Source organism: Podarcis cretensis (assembly GCF_951804945.1).
Source record: "Podarcis cretensis genome assembly, chromosome: 1".
Taxonomy (NCBI): domain Eukaryota; kingdom Metazoa; phylum Chordata; class Lepidosauria; order Squamata; family Lacertidae; genus Podarcis; species Podarcis cretensis.
Genome location: NC_137170.1, coordinates 91,410,567 through 91,425,143, shown reverse-complemented (window position 1 = coordinate 91,425,143; position 14,577 = coordinate 91,410,567). Strand labels below are relative to the sequence as shown.

The window sequence follows — 14,577 nt, the reverse complement described above, 5'->3', positions numbered from 1 at the left end:
ATTTAGTGGTGGGTTGTTGTGGTTTTAATTACATTATCTGCATTGCATGATATTTTTGACAGGATTTGGGTAGGAGGAAGGAGACTATTTTCATTTTAGTGTAGATTAGATAATTTGGCAGGTTCTTTCTCACAGTCTTATAAGAATGTATATAAAATGTCAGGGAGCATTATTCCCAGGGTCCTACTCGAGTGTAGGATGAGGTCCTGACAGATGTCTCCAAAGACCAAGAATTATCCCTAAAGCTGCGAGGAACATAGCTGCAGAAACATAGAGTATAGCTTTTGGCATACTTAATTTCCATATCTTTTCCCCAGTCCATACATCTCTTTCTTGCTTCACATACATTTCTGTAGAATGGCCAGAGGCCCAGGATCCTCCATCTCAGAGAGGGGGACCATTAATGCAGGACACATTCTCTCCCAAGTAAGATTTCAGAGCCACATGTCAATTGCTGGCAGACAGAGCCAAATGTGGGTGGAGCAATGACTATAAATGTTACTGTTGTATAGTAAGCCATTCTACCCACCCACACCACTATATTCCATCTAGGAAAGAAAGAGTCTATATCAAAGCTCAAGGACACATTTTAGCCACGGAGAATGGGAAGTGAGGCCAATGAGGTACGGGGCATAGAAAAAGAGAGTGTGGCTGAAGAAGTTGTGTGGCTTGGAGAGAGTTCTAAGGGAAAGGTAGAGATGGGGCAGAGCAAGGTGGGTGCGGCCTGCCCTGGGTGTCACCTCTGAGAGGGGTGACAAAATGCTGTGCGGCAATCAACGTCTGTGAGAGATGGTGTGGTTTTGGCATGTGCAGGCTTCACACTGCCAAAACAGTCCACCTGCCTTATCACAAGGCATGCAATCTCTGCAAAAAAATGTCAACCACTCTGGCTTCCCCTAAAAAGCTCAACAACTCTGGCTCCCCCCAAAAATGAAAGCAAGTCAAACTATTTTTGCAGGCAAAATAAAAATAAAAATAAAAAAAATCAATGGGAAGGGGGTGGCAAGAATTCTTTTGCACCAGGTACCACCTGACCTTGCTATGCCACTGGGTAGAGAAGCTTGGATGATTACAGTTGGCCCCTGGGCCTGAGGTTTCCCACCTCTGTTTTTAGGATTATCCTGTATGATAAAACTAAAGTTTAAAAGCAGGTGTAACTTAAGCAGGAATAGCTTGCTTTTTAAGAAGGGGAACATTTTGACCTGCTACCACGAAAAATCTTCTACACAAATATGAAACTTACACAAGTTGTGTCCTCCTTTGCCGCTGTTCATCCTACTTGTTGTCATCATGGCTGGCTGAGGCACCTTTTCAGGGTCAGATCAAATTAGGAACTCTTCAAACTGGCCCCTACCAGGGCCTGAGTGTCAAAGGGATAGGCCTGAAGAAAAGGCGAGGCAGCAATGTTCAGAATTAAACAATGTGACTTGCTTGGATGATAAGAAGTCCCAAGAAATCCCAGACTTTTATACCTAGGTAGATGACAGATCATGACTGTCAGCATTAAGGATTCCTGGTGCCCACTCATCATCAATCACAGCTCTGAATTCACTCAATGACTATAAACACAGAGCAGCCAGGCCAGCTCATTTTGCAGAAATTGCAAGAATTGCAAGAAAAAACTGCATTTTTCTTTTTTAACTTTTTCTAAACCTTGTAGGCACTTAGGTTTTTTTTTTTAAAAAAAAAATAAAAGATAAGAATTTGAGCTCAGAAATTATTTATCCTTCCTATCTGCCTTTCCATACCCCACCCCACCCTGTCCAATACCTTTGCTGAAGCTCAGGATATTTATCAGTATCCATCCAGCCTTGCTGGGAAAGTGATTCTGAACTCAGGGTGTCACCATTCTGCCTTTAAAGCCCTGAGCCTGTAGCCAGCTTTGTCTTAGAGTTATATAGCTGTAAGATATGAAGTAATAAACCAAATATACTACTTCACAAGGTGCAAAGAGTTTGGTAGGCCTGCTTCTTAAAGTCAATGATCCCAGCATAGTCAAATAGATCGTAGAATTTTGCATATGCACTAAATCTCATTGGAATTAATTACACTTTTCACGTGCAGCATTTCAGCCTCAATTAGTGGGTGTGAAGTGGCCTGTTTGTTCAGTGGAAGGCAGTGGGCAAAGTTATGCCTCTGCACTTTCTTGCATTAGGAATGCAACAGTGCAAATTAAAAAACATCTGTGATGTGGGGATCTGCACCTCCCTAGTCTTTCCTTTTCCTTCGGTTCAGCTCACCTCTGTGACTTTGGCAGGAGAGAAAGCATTAGCAGCCGCTTGAAATAACTCCCTGGGAAAGCAGTTAACCTCCAGTCTGTTGACGCACCATTTGTGTTGGTGTGCCAACTCTCCTTCCTTCCATTTACAGTTCAGACCTGTCCCATTACCTGCCTAATAAAGTGAGAGGGAAGATAATCACCATAGTCATTATGGTAGCCAGCTTGTGCAGATCTGTGAAGATGCCATGACTTTGGCGTCCTGGGGCTTGTGCTATCAAGTGAGATAGACACATCAGCCAGTGCCTGATGCTGCCACTTAATTTATTATGCCTTGATGAGTGGACAGTCTTTTTTTCCAAGGGAACCTTTCGTCCCCTCATGTGTAGCTGCAATGTTCTTTCTGCTTTTTACAGATGCTTTACCAAAGGTTGAGGAATTGAGGAGATTGTCTGTATCCTATCAGCATCACTGCAGACACACATTAATCCCAGTTTAAAGACAAAAATGTTTCACACAGCAGCACACCCCCTTTTAATGGATTCTGATATTAACAGGTTAAAGCGTAGCTAAATGAACAGCATCCTAGATTTTAATAGTTTTTGACTTGTGATCACGACTATTGTGTGGGGCAAGGCTATATATTTGTTGTTTGTTGTTGTTTAGTCGTTTAGTCGTGTCCGACTCTTCGTGACCCCATGGACCAGAGCACGCCAGGCACTCCTGTCTTCCACTGCCTCCCGCAGTTTGGTCAGACTCAGGTTATATATTACCTTGAGACTATTGCTATAGGCATAAGTCTATCTACCTGCCATCTTCAATTTTAGGTAATATGTAGTCTAGCCATATTATGTAACTTCCAAATGAAGCAATCACAGAACCATATAATCGTAGAGTTGGAAGGGATCCTGAGAGTCATCTAATCTAAGCCCCTGCAATGTAAAAATCACAACAAAAGCATCCATGACAGATCACCATCCACCCTCTGCTTAAAAACCTCTAAGGAAGAAGAGTTCATCACATTCTGAGTGATTCCATTCCACACAACAGTTCTTACTGTCAGAAAGTTCTTCCTGGTGTTTAGTCAGAATCTCCTTTCTTGTAACTTGAAGCTCCACCTTCCTTGTGACAGCCCTTTAGATGTTTGAAGACAGCTGTCATATCTCCTCTCAATCTCCTCTCTTCCAGGTTACAAATACCCAGCTCCTTCAACAATTCTTCATAAGGCTTGGTTTCTAGACCCCTTATCTGCACATGTTCCAGCTTGTCAAAATCCTTCTTAAATTGTGGTTCACAGAACTGGAGACAGTACTCCAGGTGACCAAGGCAGACTAGAGTGGTACTATTGCTTCCCTTGATCGGGACACTATACTTCAGTTGATGCAGCCTAGAATAGCATTAGCTTCTTTTGCTGCTATGTCACACTGTAGGCTCATGTTAACCTTGTGGTCTACTGAGATCCCTAGATCCTTTTCACATGTATTAGCATGACTTATTTTTTAGAAACCCATGCTGGGTCTTAGTAATCAAAGCATCCTTTTCCTAGTGCTGACAGGCTGACAATTTAGTTATATGTTCTAGGACCTTTCCTGATATTGACTGGTCAGTAGTTAATACTAGGGTCTGTATTGTGGAAGACCCTCCATGAATATTCTACCCTGACAGCTACATCACAAGATTTCTTTTTTTTACCCAGGAATTTTAATCTGCTGTAATTCTTAGTTTTGCTTTTTATATACTCCCTTGGGGTTTTTTTAAATTATGATATGATGTTGGCTTGTACATTATCCTGAAATCCCTCAAAGGCAAAGGGTGGTAGATAAATGTTTTAAATAAGGAAAAATTCCATAACTTAACCAATTCTATTTCTTTGCAGGTCTTCCAAGGGAACAGCAATGCTGACAGTGTCATGCAGCATAAGTTTCTGCACTCAGTGAAAGCTCGTTTTGTGCGCTTCATTCCTTTGAAATGGAGTCCAAGTGGGAAAATTGGCCTGCGGGTTGAAGTTTTTGGGTGTACATACAGTAAGTATTTCCTATGATTTGGCAGAAATGCCACATTTCTACTGAACTGCTGGGTACCACATTGTAAACTTCCCTCTGTTTACAACCTCTGTTGCTAGACCATTGCACTCACTGCATAGCTACAAACTGAACCTGTCACCAGATGTATACTCAGTAGGAAACTGTAGTCACTGCCACTCTCTGACAAACAGTGTAATGCCACCCGCGAAACAGCTGCTTGTCTCATTTGCCCTTTTAGCAATGTGCAGAATGGCCTACAATGTTGCAGAATTATAATATATGCAAGCACAACCATTTTTAAAGTTTAATTTCTTCTGCTGCAGATGGGCGAATCAGCCTTAAATTAATTTTTAATAATGGAGAAACATGTGCCTGTGATTGCCTTTTATTATATTCTAGTCATGACTATTTAAAAACACAGCAAAATGCCAGCGTAGCAAGTTGTTACTGAAATAGTTTTATTCTAGAAAGAAATGTTTTCTTAATAAGCAATCAACTGAAGTTTTATTTGCATAAGTGTATTGTAGAAGCTGGAGCTTTAAGATAGATGCCCATTAAAATGCCAGATGAAGATGAAAGTTTCAAGCGTCCCAAAGACTGGGAAAAACAGAAATACAATTTAATTAGGAGTGCCCTGAGTTGGGAAAAGGTGGGTAGATATGAAAGTCAAATAATCAAAATTCAGATTTCAAAGTTTACCTCTAACCTTGTATAATTAAAAGGTTCAAAATTGCACTGAGGATTCTTAGTATGTTAACCTGAATGCACATAAAATCCATTCTTCTGAATGTGAGAAGGCTGAAGTGGAGTTGGTACATGCAAGGATATTGTGAGCAAGGCTTGTGGAAGTGTTTGCAACCCTCTCCCTCCTCTAAGATCACACGTGTTCAACTTGAACGCCTGAATAGAGCCATTGTCGCCAGTGATTAAATAATGTGTGTTTCCCTCTGAAAAGATCAGCACATAGAAATTGTTTCAGTTACCTTTGCTCTGTACTCAGAAGTGACAGCTGAACAAGGGGAAGTGGTACAAACTGTGGGGGGGGGGAGAGAGTCAGTAACCATCAGCTCTTAAAAACTGGGCCTGGGAGAAAAAACAGCTTCCTGAAGACAATGAAAAATAGGTTATGAAAATGCCTTAGTAGTCTTGAGTTCTTGTCTCCCCCAGGGTCCATTGGCTCTTTGGGAAGGGAAAGACGGCACTGTACCAAGTATGTATGTGTGGGGTGTAGGGAAGCCAGCTTGAACAGTTTTAAAAGAGGATTAGACCATCGTTGACTGCTAGCCATGATGGTTATGCCCTGCCTCCATGGTTAGAGGCAGTAATGTTTCTGAAAACCAGTTTCTTGAAAGCCCCAGGAGGGGAGAGGGCTCTCATGCTTAGACTCTCCTTTCAGGTTTCCTGCAGGCATCTGGTTGGCCACTGTGAGAACAGGATGCTGGACTAGATTATGATGATTAAGATTAAAATTTGTATACTGCTCTGTACCCCCAAGTCTCAGGGCACTTCACATTGGCCTGATCCAGCTCTTTTTACGATCCTTTTATGTCCTGCTTTTTTGTGAAGAGACTGTGTTGTGCTGAGCAGCAGAGAATAATCAGCTTCAACATGCTCCTATTGCCTGCTCCCTTTCCTCTTTGCCTTCTTCAAAGGAAAGATTTTTACAAAAGGTCAGTCAGGCTATGCTAAAGGGATAGGTATTTTTTTTTTTTTAACTTAGAGGACTAATGATTCTTGATCTCCACATATTCTTTATTGTTGTTTTCAGGGCTAAAATAAGAGGAAAGTCTTGTATCTGACAGCCTAATGTTGTCAAAGAAGAGGAAATAGAAGGGGGAACAAGGGCAGAAGGATTGTGGATGAGCAAATAATATTACTGCAGAGTGCAAATATTTGGTAACATTGGCAGGAGGTGAAAGGTTTGAGGAAAGCTTTGCAAAACAACCAAACCCCAGTAATAACAGAAGTAAGTCCTTTGGCTGGAGGCAAGCTGGAAGTACATCTAGAATCTTTCTGTATTCCAGTGTTTCCTGGTAGAACAGGACTAGTGACATATCTAGTACATCAAAGTGCCTCTCTCTCTCTCTCTTTTTTAAGGTGACCTGTGGTGTTCCCACCCAAAAATGTGTCTGATGTTGTCAGAGACTAACAGGATTTGAAGTGCATGGTGGGGGCAGGGGACCAGGAGAGTGACCCAAGAGAGGGGACCAACAATTTATGGGGTTTGATGCCGCTCGCAAGGCAGGAGCCAGGACAGGGTAGGGGAGAAAGAGTTTGAGATGGAGGAAGACGCTCTAGATGAGGCAGAAGAAGAGGCTTTTCAGATGGTTCAGTACACTCCCCACATCCTCCTCCCTACTGTCCCCTAGAACCAGGAGGAGCTTGAAGCAGGAATAGCAGCAGTAACTTCCGAGCAGGAGAAGTCAGGGAAGGGTATATAAAACATCAGGGGGCAGATGTCTCCTGATACTGCAACTGCTCCTCTGGATCTAGACAGGTGTCATACATAATGCCAGGTTTGGGGCAAGACATGACTGTCAAGGAACAATCAGAGTCTTAGCACATTCCTTCCTGGCAAGCAGGACTTGCTGTCAACACCAGGCAGCTGATTGACACCAACAACAATTCTCTGGAATCATCTCTGCAAATGAGTTCCTGATGGTGAACTGCATAGTGCAGCCACTCACTACCTAAAGTGGGCTTGATCTCAGCACCCATAGCTGATCAGTGCTAACAAAAAGCAGACTGGGATTGGTGTTTACAAGCCAACAATACAAAAGTTGTTCCCCTCAAGCAGCATCTACAAAGAGGGGAAAAAAATACTTTGGGCACCATTGTGCTGTCAGGTGGCTGACAGCTTTGTTCGACTATCAAAATAGCCCACAGGGTGGTAGTGGATAGGGGTAGTTGGAAGATATTCCCCACCCCTGCTCTATAACATGGCCAAAACCTTTTCTATATCTAGAGAGCAATTGTGACAAAACTGGACATAACCCTAGTATGGACTGCAGGAACTGTGAGGTCTCTCCCACTAGAGATATTTCAGAGTCTGCTGGCTTTTTCCTTTCTTTAAATCTCGAGTGCACAGAAAATGAAAAGTGATGAGCTGGACAAGGGAATAAAAGGGAACCTGACTGTGAATTAATTAGAAGAGCAGTTGGGTGACTGCCAAGCTGTTACCGTTTGTTTAGGAGCAAAGCCAGGAGAACAGGGCTTTGAGTTAAGTGTCTCATTAGAACACTAAGGGTAAAATCAAAGCATGTGTTTCATTAGATGCACCCTCTTCTGATCATGTCATGTCATTTTGCTTAAAAAGCCCTATATACTTATGCTGTAGACAACCAATCTGAAATGTATTGAAATGTATTGATCAAGATGAACAGTGATCGAAACCACAAGTATTGATCTGACATTTTTGCATGGATGTGTCATCAGAATCTCAAGATCAATATGCCCAACACCAAAATTTTAATATTTCCTTCCAAGCTTTCATTTTCTTATTCACTCTCTTCAACCATTGCCAACATCACCACCCACTTTGTTAATCAGGCACGAAGCCTTGCTTGTATCCTTTCTCTCCTTTTCTTCCATATTATGACCATTACCGAATCACATTACTTCTATTACAAAAATGTAGCTCTCCTCTCTGTTCTCTCAGCAAAAACTACCACCAATGTCTTTTTAGCCTTCTGACATTTTTTCTTCCTAGTTTCCCATTATCTCACCTTGATCTGCTTACTCGCCTGTTTTCAACAGTTCCATGCAAAAATTGTGGACCTCTGCCATTGTTCTGACCACATGACACGCTTTCTTTAAAAATGTACGCAGGCTTCCTCTGTCAAACTCTCTGTGGTCTTGTCCCCCTTTACTCTATGCACTTAAACCACATTCCCAACATTATTTGCCTGTTACTTTCATCCATCCAACTCTATCAGTTCCCCTAGGGTCTCATGAAACAAACTCTGCCCTTATGCATGAAATTGTTTCTCACCAGCCCTCTGTACAATTGTTCCCCTTATTTCCTTCAAATGATTCTTTAACGTTTACTTTTTTTAATGGAGCTTTTGGTTACTTGGTTCAAATACCAATCTGCCAGTAAGAGTAAATACATACAGTTGATATAATTATGTGTTCTTCTCCTTTTCCTCCCTTTTCTGTCTTTTCCTATATTCGTTTTTAGGTTGTAGGCTTCTTGCAACATGAACCTTTCAAATCAGTTATTTGTAAAGTGTCATGTACACAGATGGTGCTGCAATAATAATAATAAGTATAATAATAAGTATAATAAGGATAATGCAGTAGTAGTAGCAGCAGCAGCAGTAGTAGTATTGCACTATAGTTGTCTTAGAATGGAGCATATCATCCAGAGTTCAACTGCTTATCTGAGGGAGAGTTGCAAAATTTGCTCATGTTGCTTTTCTTTCTTTCTTTCTTTCTTTCTTTCTTTCTTTCTTTCTTTCTTTCTTAACACCCTTTGGTGTTATTCCCAACACTCAATTAAGATTAACTAAAGAGAGAGGGGAGCCATATGCACTAGGTCTACCCACTCACCGTGGCCCCAATACTCTCTTTGTTATTTTGGTTCACAGGGGGAGCCTGTATGCTTTCAAGATGCTTCCCATTTATTGACAGCAGATGGATAATGCGGAAGGAGGGCTGGCAGAACATTTGGGGTGGGGCCAGCATGCCTTGCATGCACTCTATTTATTGCTCCATACAATCTTGAATTGCCTGAACAAGGCTATAGATTTTCCAGGATAACATATCATTTTGTTTTCTGTGTTAAAGTAAAAAGAAAAGAAAAGAAAACCTGGCCAACAAGACTATATACAGAACAAATGCAGAAACCATTTACTCCCTAATCCCAAACAGCAATCTGATCATGATGACAAGACAAACAACCAGAGTTATATCAGAGGACAAGTGGAGACAAATGGCAAGCTGATTGTTTGGGATGCCTGGAGGGAAAACAGGTTATCATTACATTTCAGAAAGGTCTTGTTAGCTTTATCACTGGCAAATTCTGCTGACCAATGGCAGCATTTTTTTTTAATGGGAAGAGATTGATGGCCACACTTCAAATGCTGATTGTATTCTACAACTTACATCGTAGTCTAAAAGATCAGCACAATCCAGCATAAATTCTGCTAACTGACTAGGAAGAAGTGTATGTAAGGGAGAGAGAGAGAGAGAGAGAGAGAGAAGGGGAGGGGAGGAGCATTGCAATTCAATGACTGCAGGAAACTCTTTGCTTTCAGAAGTTAGGAAATCTTCCTTCACCTTGTGCTTTCATATTATGCTTTTGGAGAAAATGATTGTGCAAACCTCCCTTATCCTACCTCTTCTTTTCCTGCACTGGTTGTGTCTTTCATGCCATAAGATAAAATTAATGTACTGGAGAGAAATGCTTATGAACTGAAAGCAGTGATAGCTGAAGTCTTCATAGCAGAGTAAGAGAAAATGGCTAAAGTAACTCTTGGGATCAGCCTGGCTGAACAAGAAACCTATGGCAATACCTTTAGGGATGCCAGAAATCTGAGTATCCTCTGTGACATTGCAGGGATCCTGGAGTGTGACTTGGAGTGTTCATGAGGTACAGCTACTTTGAGGGGGGATTGAAAAAATATCACAGACCATCATTAGTATCAAACTCATGCCTTAGTTGCAGTAGAACTCCTGAGTCCTGTGATCATCCCACCATGTTGGCTGCTAATGCTAGGTCTGAAAAGCCTGAGGGCAACTCCCCACTCCACACCCCAAAATCCCCAGCGCGGTCTGAGCATCCTCAGTGGCCACAAAATGTTGAGCTCCAGTTGGAAAATAAAAATTAGGGAAGGGGGACTAGAATGTGCTTCTAATATCTGTGAGGAAGACACAGTTGGCTGGCTGTCAACTTGAACAGGAACACTCCTACTAGGAGGTGAGTATATTCTGACACACACACACACACACACACACACACACACACACACACACACACATCTTGCAGGTCACACTTGTTTCTACTTCTGCACACTTTGCCTAAGTGTTCCAGTGGTCCTCCCAGCTTTGTCACAATAAATTTCTGATTTCCACTCCCTTAATGGGAGTTGATGCCATTTTTTTCTTTTCAGAAAGTCATCTTTTTAAGCTTTGCTTCATCACCAAACTGCATGAAGTGTATGGTTTTTGACATGTAAGAAGTTCTTATTATGTTTAAGTAGAAGCCAGTGATTTGTTGTCATGCAAACTGTCACTGATGACTTCTGAATGTCACAAGTGCTAGCTTTGTAGGTGTCATCTGTTTGTTTTGCTTACGGTTCTTCATTCCCCCACAGATTTCATGTCAACAGTGGAGCAGAAGTCTGACATAATGTACTCCCCTACCACATGACAATGCTGCTCTACTGAATCCATGTATACAGAAGGATGAGAACATACACAATATGCCGTTGCCAAGTAACAACAAACCATTAAAACTTGTAGTAGAGTTAACCCCACTCCAACTTTGGTTTATAGGAAGCTCTTCTCTGCCTTGTCATTGGGCAGACATTGCATTTCTGCATTCAATTCCCACTACCCCTTAGTAGGGATGGGCAAATCAGCCAGTTTTGGTTTCTCTCAGGGCTCATCCAGACTGCCTTTTGTGCCACGTTTCTAGGCACAGGTCTAGGATTTTTTGTTTTTGTTTTGTCCTGGCACTTTCCTTGGGAAACCCCATATTTTACCACTGAATCAGAGCAAACAGCAATTGGATTTTCTGTGGATTGTCATTTCCTCTGATTCAGCAATAAAAAATGGGTTTTCCCAGAGAAAGTACTGGGACAAACAACAATGATAACAACAACAACACTTGGACCCCCATCGTGCAGCCCGGACACTGAGGTCCAGCTCCGATGGCCTTCCCTCACTGCGAGAAGTGAAGCCACAGGGAACCAGACAGAGGGCCTTCTCAGTAGTGGCGCCCGCCTTGTGGAACACCCTTCCATCAGATGTCAAGGAAATAAACAACTATCTGACTTTTAGAAGACATCTGAAGGCAGCCCTGTTTAGCTAGCATGGGTAGGCAAGCTAAGGCCTGGGGGCCAGATCTGGCCCAATCACCTTCTAAATCCGGCCTGTGGACAGTCCGAGAATCAGCGTGTTTTTACATGAATAGAATGTGTGCTTTTATTTAACATAATAAAAAAATTCCTTCCAGTAGCACCTTAAAGACCAACTAGTTCTTGGTATGAGGGGAACGAACTTAGAGGGGAAATGAAAATAATCCCCCTGATACTGACAAGGAATAAGTTGTGGTTTTTCTGCACCATACCAGTACGAATTGCCATTTTTCATTTCAAGGCAGAGAAAGGGTTTTAGTGAGCTGATTCTGATTCAAAATAAGGTGAATGGCACCAGCCTGACTTACTGTGGGAGAAATTCAATTCACATCTAAAGGTGAGCTTACCTAAACTGACCATGTGTACCAAAAAACAACCACCCCTTGAAATTTGCACTTCTGCAAATTTCGCAACACAGTTTTCCAGCCAAATAATGTCTTCATACAACTAGGGCAGGGGTCAGCAAACTTTTTCAGCAGAGACCCACAGTAAGTCAGGCTGGTGCCATTCACCTTATTTTGAATCAGAATCAGCTCACTAAAACCCTTTCTCTGCCTTGAAATGAAAAATGGCAATTCGTACTGGTATGGTGCAGAAAAACCACAACTTATTCCTTGTCAGTATCAGGGGGATTATTTTCATTTCCTCTCTCATTTGGAAATAACCAGTCACCAACTGATGGATTTTATTTAATTTTTTTGCTGGAGTGATGGGGTGGGTAAGCAGAGTGTTAAGAAAAACAAATAGGGAATAAGCACCAGAAAATTGAATGTGATGCAAAAAGCACAAAGATTGTACTGGTTAATATCATAATTGCATCTTAAAAGAGCAAGAAGGCAGTCTGAAAAAAAAAGATGTGAATGTAGATGTATTGTTTCAAAGTAGTAAAAATTTAGATTGTGAGCACCGTTAAAGCCCATTCACAGCCCTCATTCCCTCAAAGAATCTGGGACACCGTGGTTTAAGCATTGCTGGGAACTGTAACTACTGACCCAGAACTCATTGAGGGAAATAATATGCTTCAAGTGTGTTTTAAAGGTACGGTATTTATACAGTTATAGGCTGGGTAAGACCTGCCATGGAAGGGGAGGATGCATCCTGATTCAGGTGCCACCATGAGTGGGGAATAAAAAAAGGCCAGAATTTGTATCTGAATGGTGCAGGGTGACTTTTTAAAGAGATGGCCCTCTTTAAATAGGTCGAGGGATGGTCACTATTTGGTCTCTGCTTCAGGCAGTGGAATATACTGATTTGAGACTGAACTTGAATGCACAAATATTTTCAAAGACTACAGAATCCCTAAAGATTTGTAGGCTTGACCATGTAGTAATGAAATTATTTTATTCTAGATGGCTGCTGTGCCTCAGTTCTACCAAATCAGATAATAGGATCAAGATTTTGTATCTTTATGAATTCTGAGAAGTTGGTGTCAAATATAGCTGCTAAAGGGAGAAGGCTGGGGCATTATGTGACTTGATGTAGCTGCAGCTATCATTGCAAAGAAATGCTTTTGTGCAGAAGTTCACACAGTTTTGCACATGCCACTACAAACACCAGAAGAAAAAGTTGGTGAAGACATGGCCTGTCCAATTTGTGCATTAACAATTCACCCATGTGAGGATACTGATTTTTAGCATTGTAGAGTATTCAAAGACCTTTGCCAAACATGAGCTCGTGATCTATACATGAGAAAGGCAAGAGAAGTCCACATACTGCAGATTGGGACTGGGAGTGAGAGGTAGCATGTTGCCTAAGGCTATGTATTAAGTTGGTGGACAGGCAAGATTTTAATTTAGGGATTCCTTACTTAAGAACTACAGTGGAACCTTGGTTCTTGAACTCAATCCATTCCCAGAGTCCGTTCAACTCTCGAAACCATTTCCAATTATATTTTATTGGTCATCACTATGCTTTGTGGTAGCAGATTCTGTAGGTTAAGTATGCAGTATGTGAAGTAGTATTTCCTTTTGTCTAACTGGAATCTTCCAACATGATTCACACTCTAATTAGGCTATGCTAGGAGATGTCCCAGCACCCCTAACAGCTCACTTTGTGTAAAGGAAATGTTCTCAAATGTTAACCTAATGATATATGGCTCAGATTAAGATTCTTTATCTATATGTGGCTCAGGTAATGACCTTTTTTTTTTTGAAAGGGATGCCTAGAACAATAATAGAATCATCGAGTTGGAAGTGACCCTAGTATCATGTAGTCCAACATCCTGTAATGCAGGAATCTCAGCTAGAGCATCCATGACAGATGGCCATCCAACCTCTGCTTAAAAACCTCCAAAAAAGGGGAGTTGGTCCACTGTCGATCAGCTCTTACTGTCAGAAAGTTATTCCTTTCCTGATGTTTAGCTGGAAACTCCTTTCTTGTAACTTGAAGCCATTGGCTTCAACTTGAAGAGACATATGAACATCATACAATACTTTTGTGGATTACTAACCCAAGGAAAACATGTCTGGTGCCATCATTATTGCAATTAGACACCAGGTTAAAATATGTTTTTACTTATTCAGGCATTTGGTAGTTACATTAGCCTATACTGTGGTGCTCATCTCATTATGGGGTGCAGTAGAACTTGTCATTATTTTTGCTGCTGGGGAAACATTTTTGGAATTCTGTTACAGTGGTGCCTCGCAAGACGAAAAGAATCCGTTCCCATTGACGGCTTAGCGGATTAGCCCATTGACGGCTTAGCGGATTAGCGCTATTAGCGGCTTAGCGGCTTTTAGCAGCTTTTAGCGGCTTATCAGCTTAGCGGATAAGCGGATAAGCGGCTTAGCGGCTTAGAAAAAGGGGGGGAAAGGGGGGAAAGTCGGAAAAACTCGCAAGACATTTTGTCTTGCGAAGCAAGCCCATAGGGAAATTCATTTTGTGAAGTGCCTCCAAAACGGAAAACCCTTTCGTCTAGCGGGTTTTTTGTCTTGCGAGGCATTCGTCTTGCGGGGCACCACTGTATTCTACATGGCTTCACATTGTATTTTTTTGTATATTTTATCTGTATTTTATTCTGTTGAGTTGCTTTTGAGACCTGTTTTGTATGGAAACTGTAAACCCAGGATGACTGCTGAAGTAAGGTCACTCTTGAAAGCCCGCCACTCTGCCTTTAAGGCAGAGAACATAGATATATACAGAGGGGCAAGAACAAAGCTCAGGAAAGGCATTAAGGTGGCAAAACAACAACACAAGCTTCAAGTGGAGAATTGCTTAGCTGATAACAACATAAAACAAGTGTGGCAGGGACTGC

General features: G+C 41.7%; 1 protein-coding gene across 2 annotated transcripts in view; it reads left to right on the top strand.

The window, feature by feature from the left end:
* CNTNAP5 (contactin associated protein family member 5) overlaps positions 1 to 14,577 on the top strand; it is a 319,852-nt gene that overhangs the window by 122,369 nt on the left and 182,906 nt on the right. For both annotated transcript variants that reach the window (XM_079968601.1, XM_079968602.1), the window contains one exon: positions 4,095 to 4,242. In XM_079968601.1, the coding sequence (XP_079824727.1) occupies positions 4,095 to 4,242 (148 nt within the window). The remainder of the gene's footprint in view (positions 1 to 4,094; positions 4,243 to 14,577) is intronic.